The 22,555-nt window shown below is 42.5% G+C and overlaps 3 protein-coding genes across 3 annotated transcripts in view; all 3 read left to right on the forward strand.

The window, feature by feature from the left end:
* Window positions 1-8,010, forward strand: part of LOC311110389 (uncharacterized protein) — a 50,295-nt gene extending 42,285 nt beyond the window's left edge. The window contains exon 6 of the mRNA XM_084188936.1: window positions 7,804-8,010. Coding sequence (XP_084045062.1) covers window positions 7,804-7,995 — 192 coding nt within the window. The 3' untranslated portion in view covers window positions 7,996-8,010. The remainder of the gene's footprint in view (window positions 1-7,803) is intronic.
* LOC311110371 (uncharacterized protein) lies at window positions 5,483-7,523 on the forward strand (the record flags this gene model as incomplete). The annotated part of the gene is made up of 4 exons (XM_084188917.1): window positions 5,483-5,863; window positions 6,227-6,357; window positions 6,727-6,969; window positions 7,431-7,523. Exons 1-4 carry the CDS (start codon window positions 5,587-5,589, stop codon window positions 7,521-7,523), a joined length of 744 nt encoding a protein of 247 aa, XP_084045043.1. The 5' UTR covers window positions 5,483-5,586.
* A 7,757-nt stretch (window positions 8,011-15,767) lies between the features above and the next one.
* Window positions 15,768-18,735, forward strand: LOC311110403 (uncharacterized protein). The gene is made up of 3 exons (XM_084188951.1): window positions 15,768-16,231; window positions 16,684-16,814; window positions 17,009-18,735. The coding sequence occupies exons 1-3, from the start codon at window positions 15,991-15,993 to the stop codon at window positions 18,224-18,226; spliced, it is 1,590 nt and encodes a 529-aa protein (XP_084045077.1). The 5' UTR covers window positions 15,768-15,990; the 3' UTR covers window positions 18,227-18,735.
* Window positions 18,736-22,555: the final 3,820 nt, after the last annotated feature.

Here is a 22,555-nt window from a genome sequence, read left to right on the forward strand (position 1 = left end):
GTCATTCAAAAATCATGTTAACCACTTAATGAACACAGAATGAGTCCATGCAAGTTATTATGCGATTTGTTAAGCACATTTTCACTCCTGAACTTATTTAGACTTGCCATAACAAAGGGGTTGAATACATATTGACTCAAGACATTTCAGCTATTAATTTAAAGAATGTTCTAACAAATGACATTATGGGGTATTATGTGTAGATCAGTGACACAAATCTCAATTTACTACATTTTAAATTCAGGCTGTAACAACAAAATGTAGCCGAGGAGACAAAAATGTACTTTGCTTGGGAAGTAATCTAATTCTGTCACTATCTATTTGTTAATATTAACTTTCTGTACAACAGAAGATTAGAACAGAACATTTTCTGTGTTGGTAGGCCTACTCTGTTTGGGGTGGAAAGGTATAGGCCTAACTTTTGAAAGTACCATGCTCAGATTCCTAATGACGTCCCAGATTAAATTATTTGCAAACAGGGACAGTTTTGTTGCAAACAAGACACACTGATTTGGCATTGGAAAAATATGATAAGATAAACACATAGGTCTATCTCTCTGTCCATTCTTAGCCTGTAATTTCGGTAATTTGTTTGGTATTAAAAAATATTCTGCTAATATGTAAAAGGACATAGAATTGCATGACATTTAAAACAATTCTTTGAACTGCAAATATGATGATAGATTCATGCAATGCTTTTACTATAAAGGAGATCTTTGCAACCCCTACTCTTGTCCACGGTGGTCTGTGAGCCCACAACCTTCTGGCCCGCAGCCCTTTGCGCCATCACAATTCCTGCGTTGCCGTGTAATGCTTACAGGACGAAAAACAGTTTCTAAAACTGCATATCTAAGGCTCTGGTCTGTCCAAGAAGTGAGGGTAAACGGTAGTCATGGTATGTGCTATCCACTTATTATTTTGGATATAGGGGAGGGTCAACGTTGTTTTCCTCTCCAAGCATTCAGGTAGGGTTTAGGTCAAATATATTTTGCTGAAGGGAGGGCTATACATTTTCATTTCAGAGTAGTCCGATTTTCTCCATGTAACCCTTATTATGAATAACGTTCACTCCCTAAAGTTACTTTGAAAAAGTAGTTCACTACATCCAAACTACTTTGTGATAAATTATCAGATCTAAATCGGAAATGTCAGACTACAAATTGCAAGAACAGATCATTCTGGAGTCAGACGTTAACAGAATGTGTAGTTTAGCCTATGAAACACTCAAAATATGTTTTAAGTGAGAATTAGGCAGGCCTGATGGCGAAAAACAAAAGGAAATGCTTGCCTACTTAACCCATATTTTATTTTTGCAAAAAAAATTTATTAACTACTGAAAACACTACCAAGATTTTAATTTAGTTCAACTACCACCAAGCTACTGCAAAATGTAATTAAATTACTAGTTGAACTACATGTAGTTCACTACTCCCCAACACTGTATATCACATCAAAATAATTGCACAAATGCTAAATATACACTTACTGTATACTGTTTTAACCGGTTTTAACACAGCTGCAGTGACAACACGTTTGTGGCGTCCGTCTTAATTTTACACACAGGTGTTCGGAGAGGCATATACAGTGAGGAGAACAAGTATTTGATACACTGCCGATTTTGCAGGTTTTCCTACTTACAAAGCATGTAGAGGTCTGTAATTTTTATCATAGGTACACTTCAACTGTGAGAGACGGAATCTAAAACAAAAATCCAGAAAATCACATTGTATGATTTTTAAGTAATTAATTTGCATTTTATTGCATGACATAAGTATTTGATCACCTACCAACCAGTAAGAATTCCGGTTCTCACAGACCTGTTAGTTTTTCTTTAAGATAGCCCTCCAGTTCTCCACTCATTACCTGTATTAACTGCACCTGTTTGAACTCGTTACCTGTATAAAAGACACCTGTCCACACACTCAATCAAACAGACTCCAACCTCTCCACAATGGCCAAGACCAGAGAGCTGTGTAAGGACATCAGGGATACAATTGTAGACCTGCACAAGGCTGGGATGGGCTACAGGACAATAGGCAAGCAGCTTGGTGAGAAGGCAACAACTGTTTGGCGCAATTATTAGAAAATGGAAGAAGTTCAAGATGACGGTCAATCACCCTCAGTCTGAGGCTCCATGCAAGATCTCACCTCGTGGGGCATCAATGATCATGAGGAAGGTGAGGGATCAGCCCAGAACTACACGGCAGGACCTGGTCAATGACCTGAAGAGAGCTGGGACCACAGTCTCAAAGAAAACCATTAGTAACACACTACGCCAGGGTTCTTCAATTCCGGTCCTGGAGGGCCGAATCACTTCTGTTTTTTATTTCTACCTGGTAGTTAATTGCACTCACTTGGTGTCCCAGGTCTGAATTAGCCCCTGATTAGAAGGAGAGGATGAAAAACAGAGGTGTTTCGGCCCTCCAGGACCGGAATTGAAGAACCCTGCACTACGCCGTCATGGATTAAAATCCTGCAGCGCACGCAAGGTCCCCCTGCTCAAGCCAGCGCATGTCCAGGCCCGTCTGAAGTTTGCCAATGACCATCTGGATGCTTTGTAAGTAGGAAACACTGCCGATTTTGTAGGTTATCAAATACTTGTTCTCCCCACTGTAGCTAATTAGCACAGGTACGCCTCTGTCTTCCACTCCATCTTCCAGGCGCTGTAATATGGAAACATGGAGGTGTGGGAACCCTAACCCTATAAAGGTGTAGTAATTTAAAATGTGTATTATTATTACTCGCTGACATTAAAGATACGTTCCTTATGTTTCCAAATCCGTATCCGCAAGCGATGAATTTTTACATTCAGAATGAATGAGCATTGGGGGCGCTTAACAAAACTCCCCTTCCCAGAATAAACTATCGCCAATAAGCGCTAAAGATAGTTAAGCCCAAGGGTGAGTTAGTCGACTGGGATCCCCCCAGTGAGTAGGCCTGAAGAGAGAGATCCAGAGAGAATGCATAAGGTAGGATTTCTTGTGTTTATTTCTATGCTTATTAATTGTACTGCACTGATGGAGCGTAGATCCCAGAAAATAGATGTGGGAGTGACAGCAGCAGAGACATTTTTGTGTGTAAGAGATTTGAGTCCAGAGGAGCTACAGGGGGTTTTAAGAGAAGGGGTTCCGTCCTCCAAGGCTCTTGGCCTGGAGTAGGATCTGGTAGGGCTAAAGTATTGGGATAGGGCCGGTGTTTTTGTGGGGGTATAGTGGTGTATATCTGTAGGGTTTGATGCTGGTGCGATTCATTTTTTCCCCTTTCTCCTTTTTTTGTGTTACAATGTGCAATTCACACTCTGGCCTATAAGAGGCAGCAATACACAAGTGTCTAATCCCCCTATACCTGTGTTGTTGGTTGAAATGGGGGAGGTTCCATTGAGGCTGGGAGGAGCTAACCGGGCCATGTGCTACTGCATGACTCAAGTCACCCCACAAGGTGTCTGTTGGGAGAGGCATGGGCATGGGGAGGTGAGGGAACTGGAGTGAGAAGAGGTAGGCCAAGCTATGTGACCCAAGTGCAGGAATGGGGGGAGGAATTAGGAATGGGAGGAGGAATTAGGAATGGGAGGTCTGGAAGTAGGGGCCCCTGTCTGCTGGCCATGTGTTCCTCGGTGGCTGTTGCCAGAGCCTGGTGTTGACATGACCATTCTTGGTGAAATAAGGGCTGAGGACTGCGGAAAGCCTTCTGTGGTGGTTGAGGCGCATATGCAGTGGGTATGGGGTCCATACTTGCGGATCTTCAAGAGACCCAGGCAGTGGGAGAACAGGGTTTGGGATACATGTTCCCCGGTTTCAAATACACCAGGGTAGGCGACTGTCTGATGGAGCTTCAATCTTCTCTGCTGAAATTCTAGCACCAGTGTGGGGATTGGGATGGGTGGAAGAAGTAGGGCCTAAAAGGATAATTGTGTGTCCAGACTGCTACTAGCCTGGTTGTGCTGAGAGAAGGGAAGTCAAAGGTACGCCCAGACCTGATAAGAGCTGTTGCTGGCACTTTATAGGGTGGGGCAGAAAGGGTGTAAAGTAGGTTTTCTGTTGGTCCCAGCCAACGTTCCCTCTAAGCTGCGTGCATGCGCAGCCGTGCACCTCCTTCAGGACTGCTACACAGAAGAAATGCCAGCCCGCGCACAGAGACGCACCGAAATTGAACTTCAGTGCCCCATTAGTTTGCACTGTATATCAACATAATATCAGCCCCTTTTCAATGCAACAAAACAAATCTAACTTTGCAAGATTGAGTCTGATTTTATTGCAGGCAGAGTCGGAGCACATAGGAGTAGAATTATATTGACTGGTAGCCCACAAGCACAGGTATGGACTTTGCATTTGGGGCCCAGGGGCACCAGCCTCCGGGGGGATTGGGGAGAATCAGCTAACTTACTGCAGCTAACTTACTGCATTTCAACGGGCTTTTATACACCCTGCATAATTTTTAAAAGTTTAAAAGTCTCATGATGGAATGTAGGCCTCCTGCATTGAACACCACGTAGGCTAATGTAGGCTATATCATAGAAATCAAAAGCTATTTCCATGTGAAAATGTTATTGCTTCATTGGTTTTGTTATGCGCAAATAGCCACAATAGCCTATTGGATAGTTTAAAACTGTAACTTAAAGCGGGTACAGCATCGATTTTCACTGTAAATGCGCACAGGAAGTTGCACAGAATTCTCACAACATTCAAGTTTAAGCTCACACGACCTGAAATTTGCTCAGTGCCGCCAAAAAATGAAGGGAACAGTGTTGGGGTAGGGGGAAATGAGGCAGATAAGGTAGCGCAGGCAGCTCTGAAGAGGGAGGAGGTAGATGTGTTGGTCCCATTAGGGGGGATGGAATGTAGGAGCATCATAGCCGAGGGGTTGACCCAGGAGTGGTAACGTGAGTGGGAGAGAGGGGAAGGCAGTTTTTCTCCATCTTGAATTCTGTGAGGAATGTCAGTAGGTATCAGGGGAGTGAAAGGAGGGATGGGGTGCTGTTGACAAGGCTGAGGTTGGGTCATTGTGGATTGGGAAGTGGGTTATTGTTAGTGAGGAAACACCCAGATGGGAAGTGTGAGGAATGTGGCGAGGTAGAGACTGAAGTATGTCCTGTTATATTTCTGGTGGTATGCTGATGATAGGAATACATTTTTCTGTGAGCTGACTGAGTTGGGTAACCCCGTTTTCGCTTGTAACAATTTTGAGCTCAAATGATAGGCAAAGCGAAAAAAACAAGGAAGCTGTTATCGTTTCTCTATTCCACCGGCCTGCACCTACTGGTGTGAGGCTATTTTTTAAATGTATAATTCCCACCCCGACCTGAGAAAGGCAGCAATACACAGTACACGGTCTTGTCGACCGGGAACGAACAAGAAGAAGACAGCGTCTAGTCTGCTGGAATATCAAAAGAAAAATAAGTAAACGGAAGTGAATAGTGACCAAGAACAATTTCCACGTTAGCGTTTTTATTATTGTTATTTAGACGTTTATTAAAACCCTGGAACTTAAAATGACTAATTTAACTTACCCCATGTAGTGTCTAATTCGGGTTAAGGACAGTACTTTGTTGATAGATGTTATCTCGGTAACGCTAGCTAACTGCTAACAATGGCTAACTGTATGGTTTTTCACACTCAAATAGCCTCCATCATGGAAGTGCTAGCAAATGCAGCTGTAGCAGAGATATGTAAACTCGTAGATGACGACTATGCAGTGTTTCGTTTGAAAATAACTCAAAGCCAGAAAGAAAACAGGGCATTGCGGAGGAAACTACTGGAACCGAAGGTAGCACGGGAGCGCGCAGAGAGGACAATGCGAGAGCGCGTCCTCGCCAGTCGTCCCAGCAGTGTCAAGATCCTCGACCGATACAGAGGAATGGCAAGAGGTACATTTTGCAGAAGACCTGCGCGGCCTGTGGCCGTTCATGTATAGCGCCTGTCGCCCCGTTCACCCCTGCACGTGTTCAGATGTGTAACCCAGAATTGGGTGTTGTTCAGTTTTTGGAGAATATGCAATAATTCGACTGATTTACTATATTGCGCAAAGACACTAATATTCTAATCAGATTCTTGATTTACTGCATTTCTTATTATTTACTGAATGAAAACAATGTGATGCAATACATAGTATATCAAGAAGTTATGAGAAGTGTTACCTTACATCCTTGCCATTTCTAGACAGTGTCCATAATGTACAATATAGTGACAGTAGCTAACCTAACCACCTCTTTTCCCCCAACCACTCTCAGGTGAAGGACATCTCACTGGAGGACACAGGAGCGTTGTGAAGCCAGCGGGACACAATACATGGAGAGATGACCAACCAATCACTGTTGATGAGGGGAGTGGAACCTCAACCCAGCACGTTCTCATGATAGAGGTTAGTGTAATAGTGCTGCATAAAAAATGAGTTACTTTGTCAATCCACAGTCCTCTGTAGCTCAGCTGGTAGAGCACGTAGTGGGTTCGATCCCCGGGACCACCCATACATAAAAATGTATGCACGCATGACTGTAAGTCGCTTTGGATAAAAGCGTCTGCTAAATGGCATATTATTATTATTATTATTATTATTATTATATTTAATCAAATGTGGCCATTTATTTCAGAAAGGCTACCCTTAGGTATTCACTTGCTTACATGTAAATCCTCATTTATCTGCCATAGGGGAGCTTGTTAGACTTCCCTACGACATTGTTATCCAATTCAACTCATGTACCGTTAATAACCTCCTCGCTTCTTGTGTCAGTCTGCAGATGCAGAGGCTGCAGGTCCTGGAGGATTGTCTCTGGTCAATCTGGAGAGGTCTGAAGGAGAGGAGGACCCACGGCACAGCAGAGACATCCAGACTGGACCGGCTAGTCCACCCCCTGTAGCCACGGAGGACCCCACCACCCCCCCAGCGCAGCCCAGGATCAGACGCAGCATCACGGAGGTCAGTGGAAGGCCAGATGCCGTCCTCAAGTCAGAGACGGACACCAAGACTTTAACAGTAACACAAAGGCATTTACACACAGAGAAACTGGGGCTGGGGAGGCTGGGCTGTCCTCCTGCTCCCACCTCAGAATATTTACTTTACGATAACCCGAGCCCGAGGACGGTTTATTCCCATCGGGACTCAGGTGACGAGACTGGCAATAATCAGTCTTGTTCTTACACTACAGAGATGGACCCTGGCATGCCCTTGGGTTTAGAAACACAAACTGGTCCATCTAGAGGCGACTGGAACCAGTACAGTAGTAGTGTATACTCTGAAGGATGCCTAGATAAGAAAGGGGAGGGTCTGATCGTAGATGAGGTGACTGTGAAAGTGGAGGACGACGCTCCTCCCACATGGAATGCACATAGTCACCTAGGAGATGGACTCTCACAGGGCAGAGATTTCTTAGATTACAGGGAAAGCTTAGAGACAAATCTAAATGTCGCGACCCACTCCCCTTTACCCACGTTCAGGGATCACGACCCAGTGTCCACGTCGATGGGGCCTTCCGATTCACACGGCCGCTTCCTTTTCGATCAGGTATTGAACTCAAACGACAAGGCTAGAGCGCAGGCTCCGGGAGGGGGAACCACATCAGGCAATAATAAAGAGAAACGGTTCCTCTGCATGTTCTGTAACAAAGGCTTCAGTTGCTCCCAGAAGGTGGAGATCCACCAAAGGGTCCACACAGGGGAGAAACCCTTCAGCTGTACCCAGTGTCACATGTGCTTTGCAGAGGCTGGCAACCTGAAGAGGCACCAGAGGGTCCACACAGGGGTGAAACCCTTTAGCTGTACCCAGTGTCACATGCACTTCGCCCAGGCTGGCAGCCTGAAGAGGCACCAGAGGGTCCACACAGGGGAGAAACCCTATAGCTGCCCCCAATGTGAGAAGAGGTTCTCACGCCAGCACCAGCTGAAGATGCACCTGAAGGTCCACACAGGAGAGAGGCCGTTTGCCTGTACGCACTGCAGGAAGAGGTTCTCAGAGAGGAGCTGCCTGAGGATACACCAGCAGAAAAACCATTCCACTGTATAACATAGAAAGTAACCATTCCACTCGATAGCTTCTGACGTTTATATCAAACCCTGGTTTAATGACAAACTGGAATTTTCATTGTTGTCAGCGGAAAAGACCCACAGATGCATTTGGAATAATGAGAGTAACACATTTCATTGTTGAATATTCCTGTGTAGAATATTGCATCCAGACATTGTGTGATATACAGTATAAGGCACATATACAGTGCCTTCAGAAAGTATTCACACCCCTTGGCTTTTTCCACATTTTGTTGTGTTAGAAAATGGGATTATAATTTATTTTATTTTTTATTTTTTTGCTTTTCCATATTTTGTTGTGTTACAAAGTGGGATAAAACATTTTTTGTCAATGATCTACACAAAATACTCTAATGTCAAAGTGGATTTTTTCTTCTTCTAACGTTTGTTTAAAAAAATATCACACTCTCTTTGTTAGATAAGTATTCAACCCCCTGAGTCAATACATGCTAGAATCACCTTTGGCAACGACTATAGCTGTGAGTCTTTATGGGTCTCTAAGAGCTTCCCACACCTGGATTGTGCAACATTTGCCGATTTTATTATTCTCAAAATTCTTCAAGCTCTGTCAAATTGGTTGTTGATCATTGCTAGACAACAATTTTCCAGGTGCTTAACTATTTTTAAAAAATATTTATCCTGATAAACTCCCCAGTCCTTAACGATGACAAGCATACCCATAAGCCTAGGCGGAGAGTTCTGTAAATATTGTACATATTTGTACATAACTGTTTTTTGTTGCATTTTTATATTTATTTTGGTTTTGGGCTGCTCTAGGGTTTGATCAATATATCCTGTGGTCTTGACTCTGAGTTGCAAGATCGGGATAAAGTATTTTGGCTTGATAGCTAGCTAGCCAGCTGGCTGTTTCGATTCAAATAATGTGGTTTTTGTTTAATCTGTTTGGAAGTATTACAACAAGGACCGCAAGCTGTGTCCAGAGGAAGTTCAGGGAATGCTCCTAACCAACCACTGCTTAGATGTGGTGGCTTTTTGTGCGCTTTTCAGCAGCTGTGGCATCACCCAGGTGGGTGCTACATTCCTGGCAACGGAGGACCAGTACCAGAGAAGGGGCTCCAATGGAGTGACTGACCATTCAGAGAAGCAGGTGTGGTGGGCTGTTGAAGAGCTCCGGGCCTGTTTTTTCAGACTGTCTTTGTTTCATCTTGGCTGTCCCATCGATGCCCCCCCTCCACTGCCTTTCCACTGACCCTACAGCCCAAACTGCCTGAGGCTTTCAATCTCGATCATTTAAATGTTTTGTTTGTTTGACTTTTTATACACTTTGAGATTCTTTGAAAAGCACTATACACATTTTTTTTATTCATTATTATCTGTAACCCAAGTATTCCTAGTAGGCTAGGTCTGCTGTGTAGGCCTACATGTTATGTTTGTAAATTGTTTGAGCCATTTATTTAAGAGGACCACAATGGAAATACGTTTTCAAACTTTTTTGTGTCATCTTCGATGATTTTAAATGCGTTATCCACGTGTGGTTGTATTGTGTTTTAAATGATCAAATAAATCTATCTATAACATGATGCAGTCACCACTATGCTTGAAAATATGGAGAGTGGTACTCAGTAATGTGTTGTATTGGATTTGCCCCAAACATAACACTGTATTCAGGACAAAAAGTGAATTGCTTTGCCACATTTTTTGCAGTATTACTTTAGTGCTTTGTTGCAAACAGGATGCATGTTTTTTTTATTCTGTACAGGCAGCCTTCTTTTCACTATGCCAATTAGCTTAGTATTGTGGCATAATTACAATGTTGTTGATCCATCCTAAGTTTTCTCCTATCACAGCCATTAAACTCTGTAACTGTTTTAAAGTCACCATTGGCCTCATGGTGAAATCCCTGAGTGGTTTCCTTCCTCTCCGGCGACTGAGTTAGGAAAGATGCCTGTATCTTTGTAGAGACTGGACGTATTGATACACCATCCAAGGTGTAATGAATAACTTCACTATGCCCAAAGGGATATTCAATGTCTGCTTTTTTAAATTATCATTTTTTTACCCATCTACCAATAGGTGCCCTTCTTTGCGAGGCATTGGAAAACCCCCCTGGTCTTTGTGGTTGAATCTGTGTTTTAAATTCACTGCTCAACTGAGGGACCTTACAATTATCTGTATGTGTGGGGTACAGAAATTAGGTAGTCATTCAAAAATCATGTTAAACACTTAGTGAGTCCATGCAACTTATTATGTGACTTGTTAAGCACATTTTTACTCCTGAACTTATTTTGGCTTGCCATAACAAAGGGGTTGAATACTTATTGACTCTGGACATTTCAGATTCTAATGAATTTGTAATTGTGTGTAGGCCTGTGACAAAAAATCTAAATTTAGTCAGTTTTAAATTCAGGCTGTAACACAACAAAATGTGGAAAAAGTCAAGAGGTGTGAATATTTTCTGAAGGCACTGTAAGCCTAAAAAGTCTACATCTATCTACAGTACCAGTCAAAGGTTTGGACACACCTACTCATTCCAGGGTTTTTCTTTATTTTTACTATTATCTACATTGTAGAATAATAGTGAAGACATCAATACTATGAAATAACACATATGGAATCATGTAGTAACCAAAAAAGTGTTAAACAAATCAAAATATATTTGAGATTCTTCAAAGTAGCCACCCTTTGCCTTGATGACAACTTTGCACACTCTTGGCATTCTCTCAACCAGCTTCATGAGGTAGTCACCTGGAATGCATTTCAATTAACAGGTGTGCCTTGTTAAAAGTTAATTTGTGGAATTTTGAATGTGACATGGTAGGGTTAGAATACAGAATATAGCCCTATTTGATAAAATACCAATATTATGGCAAGAACAGATCAAATAAGCAAAGAGAAACGACAGACCATCATTACTTTAAGACATGAAGGTCAGTCAATCCAGAAAATGTCAAGAACTTGTCAAGAAGTTTCTTCAAGTGCAGTCGCAAAAAACAATTAGCACTATGATGAAACTCGCTCTCATGAGGACTTCCACAGGAAAGGAAGACCCAGAGGTACCTCTGCTGCAGAGGATAAATTCATTAGAATAACTGCACCTCAGATTGCAGCCCAAATAAATGGTTCACAGAGTTCAAGTAACAGACACATCTCAACTACAACTGTTCAGAGGAGACACGGTCAAATTGCTGCAAAGAAACCACTACTAAAGGACACCAATAAGAAGAGACTTGCTTGGGCCAAGAAACACGAGCAATGGACATTAGACCGGTGGAAATCTGTCCTTTGGTCTGATGAGTCCAAATGTGAGATTTTTGGTTCCAACCGCCGTGTCTTTGTGAGACGCAGAGTAGGTGAACGGATGATCTCCGCATGTGTGGTTCCCACCGTGAAGCATGGAGGAGGAGGTGTGATGGTGCTTTGCTGGTGACACTGTCAGTGATTTATTTAGAATTCAAGGCACACTTAACCAGCATGGCTACCACAGCATTCTGCAGCGATACGCCATCCCATCTGGTTTTCACTTAGTGGGACTATCATTTGTTTTTCAACAGGACAATGACCCAAAACACACCTCCAGGCTGTGTAAGGGCTATTTGACCAAGAACGAGAGTGATGGAGTGCTGCATCAGATGACCTTGCCTCCACAATCACCTGACCTCAACCCAATTGAGATGGTTTGGGATGAGTTGGACCGCAGAGTGAAGGAAAAGCAGCCAACAAGTGCTCAGCATATGTGGGAATTCCTTCAAGACTGTTGGAAATGCATTCCAGTTGACTACCTCATGAAGCTGGTTGAGAGAATGCGAAGAGTGTGCAAAGCTGTCATCAATGCAAAGGGTGGCTACTTTGAAAAATCTAAAATATAGATTTTTTTTATCACTTTTTGGGTTACTACATGATTCCATGTGTTATTTCATGGTTTTGATGTCTTCACTATTATTCTACAATGTAGAAAATAGTAAAAATAAAGAAAAACCCTTGAATGAGTAGGTGTGTCTAAAATTTTGACTGGTACTGTATATCTAAAGCAATGTAATCTAATAAAACAAGGAAAAACAAAGAAAGAATACTGGACTTTATTTATTGTCAATCGTTTGTTTTCTCTTTTTTATGTTCAAAGATCAATGCACAACAACAGAGTGCCACAACCGCAATGACTGTTCATTCACAACAATAGTTTTATCCAATACAGAAATAAAAATATATAATAAACTGGGTACCCAATAAAAATAAAATGTGCGTGCACTCAATGATCTTAGTTCAGTTCCTACCACGATGTACCAGTCAATTGTCCCTCTATAGCAGGGATGGGGCAACTCCAGTCCTCGGGGGTCAGAGTGGTGTCACACATTTTCCCCATCCCTAGCAAACACAGCTGATTAAACTAATTGCGTTTTAAACTGAAGATCATGATTAGTTGATTATTGGAGTCAGGTGTGTTAGCTGGGGCTGAGGCAAAGGTTTGACGCCAATCAGGCCACCGAGGACTGGAGTTGCCCATCCCTGCTCTATAGAGATGAGGCGACGATGATGATTGTGGATGCTGTAGATCAGGGGTATTCAACTCTTACCCTACGAGGTACGGAGTCTGCTGGTTTTGTTCTACCTGATAATTAATTGGATCTACCTGGTGTGACACGTCTAAATCTGTCTCTGATTAGAGGGAAACAATAAAAACAAGCAAGTGGAACTGGCTTCGAGGTCTAGAGTTGAGTTTGAAGATGATGAGCCTCTGTAGATGGCGAAGTAGTTTGTAGAAGATGGCAGGTGGCTCTGGTGCTGTCGAATCAAAAGGGGAGTACAAAAACCAGTTTGCACAGAATAGATGTTCAGACTCTAGGGGTTGCCAACAAACTCCCAATCCATAGAATTATTGTAAATAATTTAGGGACTGTCTTGTTTTTGTGAAAACGTTGTCTAAAATTGCATGGGTTACATATACAGTAAGTGTGATGCATGTGACATCATGGGAACTTTGAGAAAAAACACTTTATATCGGAGTTGTCTCTTGACATTCGAGAAGGTCTATTCATGAGGCTAGCATAGCATCTCACTGTCTATTGAATCCAGGCGGTTGACGTCAACACCCCTCATCGAATATTCAAAAAAGTATTCAAATAGCGAGATGTATCCACCATCCAAAGAGAGGAATATATGGCGCCCCTTAGTGGTCATGGTGGAGAGAGAAAAAAACTGCCAGGCAAATCCGTTCCCTCTGGGTTTTTTTATCCATTGCCTATTTTTTTTTTTTTATATATTGCCTCTGATTTTTTTTTTATTAGTTCCTTTTTTTTATTTTTTTATAAGCTACTCCTGACTCCTTGTATTTGTGTAGCCTATATCTAGGCATAAAACATGCATTATTATGTAGGCTACCATGACGGTCCCACTTGGCCCGAAAACATTACAGCCTAAATGTAATTCTATTGTGTTAATTACATGCTTCAAATGGTGATGACCACTGACCATTCAATCGCCTATTTCAAGTTTCAGTGTTTTCATATGCCTCCGAATCATAAGGGCAAATAATAGGTACCGGGCATGTAAAACCCCTCAACTAGGCTAAGTAATTTAAATCGCCTGAAAAGCGAGGAACCTCACTAGCAGTCATAACTGAACGTTCATTCCACTTGGACAACATGAACAGTTGTCTATTTTGCGCGCCTCTCATTCCCGCGACCCAGTATTTTACCCCTTGTGCATAAAGTTAGGGCGATATACGTCCAGTAAAACATGGTGCAGCCACGCGCCTGCATGTGTTTGTTGTTAACAACTGTGCATAACTCATCCGAGGCAGAAACGTATGGAAGCCCATTCCCGCCACCCAAAAAAACAAACATGTATACTGTCTCAAAATGTCAAGATATTAACTCTAAATTTCGAGATAGTATAAGAACATATGATATTTTTCTTCATTTGTAGCGTTGTGTGGCGATTTCCTATTTCCAGAGATCAGCACAGCAGGGTCGCTGACAAACGTGTGGTGAGGTGGCATATGCCCCAACACTTTTGATTCGGTTTGATAAAAAATATTGACAGAAAAGCATTGAAAATAGGGACTAAGTACTGCTGTTAAGACTGATTTGCTTCATGATGTGTCAACTCGTGCACAATTAGTCTGTGTTTCAGTCTGATCAACTGTAGCCTGCTGATAACAACCACAGCTGCAGGTAGCCTAGAGAAGCCTATAGGCTCTGATCCCCTCTGGCCAGGGGAAACGAAGCGGTCATGTATTTATAGCTTAAGCTATGTATTTATAGCCTAAAATAGGCCTATTTATTTGTGTTGAGAAAATATGTTATCAAGTTTGGTTTATATTCCAACTTCGGGTGGCTAGGCTAGCTAGACCTTATTGATACAAAATTATTGACAGGAATTAATCAATCAACACAATAGTGATGACATACTGTGTGAGTAACTTTTTAATTACCGATGCAAAGGCCTACATGATGCAACCCTGCTTAAAGCAAACTCAGCCCTGTTGTCCAATCTCAGATGTCTTTTTTTTAACCATATGACCTGATTAGAAACAATCTGGTCCCATCATAGCCCATATAAAACCGTTTTACAGCTGATTTATTACTACTCTCCAACTAGGGTCCGAAGTTTTACCTGGTTAGGTTAGCCCAGTGGTTCTCAAACCTCTCCTCGGGGACCCCCAGATGTTTCACAATTTTGTTTTAGCACTGAACTACTTCAACTGATTCACCTAATCAAGCGCTTGATGATAAATTGACAAGTTAAATTAGATGCGCTAGCTCTGGGATAGATCAAATACATGAACCGGCAGGTTTGAGAACCTCTGGTTTAGCCAACCAGATAAGGAAAAACTCTGTTGTGCATAATTTCCAAGAGGCTTCGGCGTTAACAGGTGCAATGATACGCTCTCATCGCTGCGCTAGGCAGGTGAACATCTTGTGCGACATAGCCAACAAGGCACAGGTAGATGGTTTAAAGCGGCTCTGGCTCTATGTTCATAACTAAAACTGATAGCTATTTGCTTTGTTCCAATGACAATACGTTTACCTGGAAATTAGCTAATTGCAAGACTAGGAAGCTAATCAACTCCTTCAGAATATAATTATATATCAGCTAAGGTCATGATGAAGCAGAGCCAGACGGAATTCCTGCCTAGGGATGAGAATGCATCATTGCACCATATTTGCACCTTGAGTGGTTTCGCACGCCCGTTATTATTACTTGCCCTTATGATTCGTAGGCATATGAAAACACTGACACAGGAAATAAGCTATTGAATGGTCAATGATCATCACCATTTAAAGCATGTCATTAACTAAATATAATTAAATGAAGGCTGCAATATGTTATCAGCCAAGTGGGACCATCACGGTAGCCTACATAAGGAGTAGGGGGAACCGAACAAAACATCTGAGGGAATTGATTTTTTAAAAATGAGGGAACAGATCAAATAAGAGGAAATTAAACAGCCGGAACAAATTTTAAAAAATGAGAGGGAACTGATAAAAAAGCAGAGATATGGATAAAAAAGCAGATAAGAAGAAAGAAAAAAAGAAGGTGGAACGGGATTAGCCTGGCTGTTTTTTTCTCCTCCACCAAGACCCCTAAGGGTCTCCGTAGGTTTAGGCTGGAGCTTGACAGTCTGCCGTTCCGCTCTGTGGACAACGAATCCCATTGTTAGGGCGGGGATACAAGCATCTCGTCATGATATCCAGTATCTCTGGTACCGTATTTCAAAGAACAGCGCGCATTCCTTTTCATTTAGCCACACCATTTGCGCTATGACGCCAACCAATAACAACCTTTCTCTCCAGTGTAAACGGAAGGAAGCAATGACCAAGAACAATTTCCACGTTAGCGTTTTTATCGTTGTTACTTTGACGTTTATTAACACCAAGTGAATTCAAAATATGTCTAATTTAACTACACAGCATCACATATTTACCCCATGTAGTCTTTAACTCGCGTTGGAGACAGGACTTGGTTGATTGACGTTATCTAGGTAACGCTAGCTAGCTGCTAACTGTAACTAACAATGGCTAACTGTATGGTTTTTCACACTCAAATAGCCTCCATCATGGAGGTACTAGCGAATTCAGCCGTGGCAGAGATCAGTAAACTCGTAGACGACGACTATGCAGTGTTTCGTTTGGAAATAACTCAAAGCCAGAAAGAAAACAGAGCATTGAGGAGGAAACTACAGCTACTCGAACTGAAGGTAGCACGGGACCGCGCGGAGAGGACAATGCGAGAGCGATACAGAGGAATGGCAAGAGGTACATTTTGCAGAAGGCCAAGGCTGCGGGGGCTCTCGTCCCGTTTCGCATGCATTTAGAAGTGTTACATATAATTGGGTCTTGCTCCGTTTTTGATAGTATGCCATACTTCCCCTGATTACTTAGCTATCTTGCACATTTGTTGTATTTTACTTTTATTTTACCAGGCAGGCCAATTAAGAACAAATTATTATTGCATAAAGACACATCATATTCTAACCAGATTCTTGATTTACTGATTTTCCTATTATCATACTTTTATAATAATGTGATGCATGGAACATAATCAGTCAATAAATAGTATAAATCAGTCAATAAATAGTATATCAACAAGTTATGAGAAGTGTTACCTTACATTCTTGCCAATTGTAGACTGTAAATAGTGTACAATATAGCACTGAGCATTGACAGTACATCATTTAACCACTCCTTTCCCCCAATCACTCTCTTAGGTGAAGGACATCTCACTGGAGGCCAGAGGAACGTTGTAAAGCCAGCGGGACACAACGCGTGGAGAGATGACCAACCCATAGCTATAGATGAGGGGAATGGAACCTCAACCCAGCATGTTATCGTGATAGAGGTTAGTGTCATAGTGTAACATAAAAATTACAGTATATCAAATGTGGCCTGTTAATTTCAGAAATGCTCCCCTCAGCTATTCACTAGCTTACATCAATATTTATCTGCCATAGGGGAGTTTGTGAGACTTCCCTACGACATTGTTATCCAATTCCACCATTGTACCGATAATAACCTCCTCTATTATTGTGTCAGTCTGTAGATGCAGAGGCTGCAGGTCCTGGGGTCAAGCAGGAGAGGACTGAAGGAGAGGAGGACCCACGGCACAGCAGAGACATCCAGACTGGAGCAGCGCCTGGAGTGGCGCCCCCTGTAGCCACAAAGGACGTCACCACCACCACCACTGCGCCCCAGGCCAGGTCCCGATGCAGCATCCCGGTCAGTGGAATGCCAAATGCCGCCCTCAAGTCAGAGACGGACACCGATACTTTAACTGTAACACACCGGCTCTTACACACAGGGTCTGACCACAGATCAGACCCAGAGAGACTGGGGCTGGGGAGACTGGGCTGTCCTCCTGCTCCTGGCTCAGATAACTTAACGGTATTTCATCATAGCCAGAGGACGGTTCATTCCCGTGGAGATGGTGACGTGTTAGACACTGGTGTTGATGATCCATCTTGTTCTTACGCTACAGAGATGGACCCTGGCAACATACCCTTAGGTTTAGACACACAGACTGATCTGTCTAAGGGCAACTGGAACCGGTACAGTAGTAGTGTATACTCTGAAGGGTGCCTAGATGAGAAAGGGGAGGTTATAGTGATAGATGAGGTGACTGTGAAAGTGGAAGGCGATGCTCCTCCCACATGGAATGCAGATAGTCACCTAGGAGACAGACACTCACAGGGCAGAGATTTCTTAGATTACAGGGAAAGCTTAGAGACTAATCTAAATGTCACAACCAATTCTCCTTTACACACGTTCAAGGATTGTGACCCAGTGTTCACGTCGATGGGGCTTTCCGATTCACACGGCAGCGTCCATTTCGATCAGGTATTGAACTCAAACAACAGGGATAGACCCCAGGCTCGGGGAGGAGGAGCCACATCAGGCAATAGTAAAGAGAAACGGTTCTTCTGCATGTTCTGTAACAAAGGCTTCAGGTGCCTCCAGAAGGTGGAGATCCACCAGAGGGTCCACACAGGGGAGAATCCCTTCAGTTGTACCCAGTGTGAGAAGAGGTTCTCCCGCCAGGACCACCTGAAGAGGCACCAGATGGTCCACACAGGGGAGAAACCCTTCAGCTGCCCCCAGTGTGAGAAGAGGTTCTCCCGCCAGGACCAGCTGAAGATGCACCTGAAGGTCCACACGGGAGAGAGGCCGTTTGCCTGTACTCACTGCGGGAAGAGGTTCTCAGAGAGGAGCTACCTCAGAATACACCAACAGAAAATGCACACGGCCCATGTATAGTGACATGTAATCAGGATGAAAGTATGGCGGTCCTGACGAAAAAATATATAGTGGGATATGCTGTACCGGTAAAACATGAGCCTATCACAGTAATTAAAACAGAAGTTTAAAAAAACTGTAGGCTATTACAGCTTTATTTTTCATTAGGCAACCGAATGTCAAAGGCATGAAAAATTGGCGAATGGACTTGAAAATGAGTGGTTTAACTTATTCTCCAAAATGCAATGTGGTTAGATGAGAACACTGACATTTTTCCAAGGCAGAGAGGAATTGCTGAAACAGAGGCACGCGTGGACAGCAGTGGATGTATAAATTCTGGCCTAATGAAAGTCCCCAAAATGTAATTACACTTTGTGGTGTTTTGTGTAACCGATGTCTCTTTCCATTCACCATTGTTTGGAGGCTGGAAATACAGTGCCTTCAGAAATGATTCATACCCCTTGACCTATTCCACATTTTGTTGTGTTACAGCCTGAATTCAAAATTGATTAAATATATTTTTTTCTCTCACCCATCTAAACATGTTTTTAGAAATATTAGCACATTTTTTGAAAATGAAATACAGATATCTAATTTACACACACTACCAGTCAAAAGTTTGGACACACCTACTCATTCAAGGGTTTTTCTTTATTTTTACTATTTTATACATTGTAGAATAATAGTGAAGACATCAAAACTAGTCCCGTATAGCTCAGTTGGTAGAGCATGGCGTTTGCAATGCCAGGGTTGTGGGTTCGTTTCCCACGGGGGACCAGTATGAAAAAAAATATGTATGCACTCACTAACTGTAAGTCGCTCTGGATAAGAGCGTCTGCAAAATGACTAAAATGTAAAACTATGAAATAACATACAGTGAGGGGAAAAAGTATTTGATCCCCTGCTGATTTTGTACGTTTGCCCACTGACAGAAATTATCAGTCTATAATTTTAATGGTAGGTTTATTTGAACAGTGAGAGACAGAATAACAACCAAAAAATACAGAAAAACGCATGTCAAAAATGTTATAAATTGATTTGCATTTTAATGAGGGAAATAAGTATTTGACCCCCTCTCAATCAGAAAGATGTCTGGCTCCCAGGTGTCTTTTATACAGGTAACGAGCTGAGATTAGGGGCACACTCTTAAAGGGAGTGCTCCTAATCTCAGCTTGTTACCTGTATAAAAGACACCTGTCCACAGAAGCAATCAATCAATCAGATTCCAAACTCTCCACCATGGCCAAGACCAAAGAGCTCTCCAAGGATGTCAGGGACAAGATTGTAGACCTACACAAGGCTGGAATGGGCTACAAGACCATCGCCAAGCAGCTTGGTGAGAAGGTGACAACAGTTGGTGCGATTATTCGCAAATGGAAGAAACACAAAAGAACTGTCAATCTCCCTCAGCTTGGGGCTCCATGCAAGATCTCACCTCGTGGAGTTGCAATGATCATGAGAACGGTGAGGAATCAGCCCAGAACTACACGGGAGGATCTTGTCAATGATCTCAAGGCAGCTGGGACCATAGTCACCAAGAAAACAATTGGTAACACACTACGCCGTGAAGGACTGAAATTCTGCAGCGCCTGCAAGGTCCCCCTGCTAAGAAAGCACATATACATGCCCTTCTGAAGTTTGCCAATGAACATCTGAATGATTCAGAGGAGAACGGGGTGAAAGTGTTGTGGTCAGATGAGACCAAAATGGAGCTCTTTGGCATCAACTCAACTCGCCGTGTTTGGAGGAAGAGGAATGCTGCCTATGACCCCAAGCACACCATCCCCACCGTCAAACATGGAGGTGGAAACATTATGCTTTGGGGGTGTTTTTCTGCTAAGGGGACAGGACAACTTCACCGCATCAAAGGGACGATGGACGTGGCCATGTACCATCAAATCTTGGGTGAGAACCTCCTTCCCTCAGCCAGGGCATTGAAAATGGGTTGTGGATAGGTATTCCAGCATGACAATGACCCAAAACACACGGCCAAGGCAACAAAGGAGTGGCTCAAGAAGAAGCACATTAAGGTCCTGGAGTCGCCTAGCCAGTCTCCAGACCTTAATCCCATAGAAAATCTGTGGAGGGAGCTGAAGGTTCGAGTTGCCAAACGTCAGCCTCAAAACCTTAATGACTTGGAGAAGATCTGCAAAGAGGAGTGGGACAAAATCCCTTCTGAGATGTGTGCAAACCTGGTGGCCAACTACAAGAAACGTCTGACCTCTGTGATTGCCAACAAGGGTTTTGCCACCAAGTACTAAGTCATGTTTTGCAGAGGGGTCAAATACTTATTTCCCTCATTAAAATGCAAATCAATTTATAACATTTTTGACATGCGTTTTTCTGGATTTTTTGTTGTTATTCTGTCTCTCACTGTTCAAATAAACCTTATTTCTTTGTCAGTGGGCAAACGTACAAAATCAGCAGGGGATCAAATACTTTTTCCCTCACTGTATATGGAATCATGTAGTAACCAAAAAAGTGTTAAACAAATCAAAATATATTTTCTATTTGAGATTCTTAAAATAGCCACCCTTTGCCTTGATGACAGCTTTGCACACTCTTGGCATTCTCTCAACCAGCTTCATGAGGTAGTCACCTGGAATGCATTTCAATTAACAGGTGTGCCTTCTTAAAAGTTAATTTGTGGAATTTCTTTCCTTAATCCGTTTGAGCCAATCAGTTGTGTTATGACAAGGTATACAGAAGATAGCCCTATTTGGTAAAAGACCAAGCCCATATTATGGCAAGAACAGCTCAAATAAGCAAAGAGAAAATACAGTCCATTATTACTTTAAGACATGAAGGTCAGTCAATACGGACAATTTCAAGAACTTTGAAAGTTTCTTCAAGTGCAGTCGCAAAAACCATCAAGCGCTATGATGAAACAGGCTCTCATGAGGACTGACACAGGAAAGGAAGACCCAGAGGATAAGTTCATTACCAGCATCAGAAATTGCAGCCCAAATAAATGCTTAAAAGAGTTCAAGTCACAGACACATCTCAACATCAACTGTTCAGAGGGGACTGTGTAAATCAGGCCTTCATGGTCGAATTGCGGCAAAGAAACCACTACTAAAGGACACCAATAAGAAGAAGAGACCTGCTTGGGCCAAGAAACACGAGCAATGGACATTAGACCGGTGGAAATGTGTCCTTTGGTCTGGAGTCCAAATTGGAGATTTTTGGTTCCAACCGCCGTGTCTTTGTGAGAGTGTGTGGGTGAATGCGGTGTGGGTGAACGGATGATCTCCGCATATGTAGTTCCCACCGTGAAGCATGGAGGAGGTTTTATGGTGTAGGGGTGCTTTGCTGGTGACACTGTCTGTGATTTATTTAGAATTCAAGGCACACTTAACCAGCATGGCTACCACAGCATTATGCAGTGATACGCCATCCCATCTGGTTTGGGCTTAGTGGGACTATCATTTGTTTTTCAACAGAACAATGACCCAACACACCTCCAGGCTGTGTAAGGGCTATTTGACCAAGAAGGAGAGTGATGGAGTGCTGCATCAGATGACCTGGCATCCAGAATCCCCCGACCTCAACCCAATTGAGATGGTTTGGGATGAGTCGGACGGCAGAGTGAAGGAAAAGCAGCCAACTAGTGCTCAGCATATGTGGGAACTCCTTCAAGACTGTTGGAAAAGCATTCCAGGTGAAGCTGTTTGAGAGAATGCCAAGAGTGTGCAAAGCTGTCATCGAGGCAAAGGGTGGCTATTTGAAGAATCTCAAATATAAAATATATTTTGATTTGTTTAACACTTTTTTGGTTACTACATGATTCCATATGTGTTATTTCATAGTTTAGGTCTTCATTATTATTCTACAATGTAGAAAATAGTAAAAATTAAGAAAAACCCTGGAATGAGTAGGTGTGTCCAAACTTTTGACTGGTACTGTATGTATTCACAATTCTGAGTTAATACATGTTAGAATCACCTTTGGCAGTGATTACAGCTGTGAGTCTTTCTGGGTAAGTCTCAAAAGAGCATTGCACACCTGGATTGTACAATATTTTCACATTATTGGTACTCAGTAATGTGTTGTATTGGATTTGCCCCAAACATAACACTTCATATTCAGGGAAAAAAGTTAATTGCTTTACCACATTCTTTGCAGTATTACTTTAGTGCCTTGTTGCAAACAGGATGCATGTTTTGGAATATCGTTATTCTGTAGAGTCTTCCTTATTTTCACTCTGTCAATTAGGTTAGTATTGTGGAGTAACTACAATTTTCTTGAGCCATCCTCAGTTTTCTCCTACCACAGCCATTAAACTCTGTAACTGTTTTAAAGTCACCACTGGCCTCATGGTGAAATCCCTAAGCGGTTTCCTTCCTCTCC

Source organism: Coregonus lavaretus, assembly GCF_964263955.1.
Source record: "Coregonus lavaretus genome assembly, contig: SUPER_35_unloc_5, whole genome shotgun sequence".
Lineage (NCBI taxonomy): Eukaryota > Metazoa > Chordata > Actinopteri > Salmoniformes > Salmonidae > Coregonus > Coregonus lavaretus.

Excerpts from the sequence above, each read along its gene's own strand:
- LOC311110403 (XM_084188951.1), top strand. The coding sequence starts at position 15,991 with ATGGCTAACTGTATGGTTTTTCACACTCAAATAGCCTCCATCATGGAG. Across the intron at positions 16,232-16,683 it reads ATACAGAGGAATGGCAAGAG|GTGAAGGACATCTCACTGGA; the intron begins GTACATTTTGCA and ends TCACTCTCTTAG. Across the intron at positions 16,815-17,008 it reads AGCATGTTATCGTGATAGAG|TCTGTAGATGCAGAGGCTGC; the intron begins GTTAGTGTCATA and ends TTATTGTGTCAG.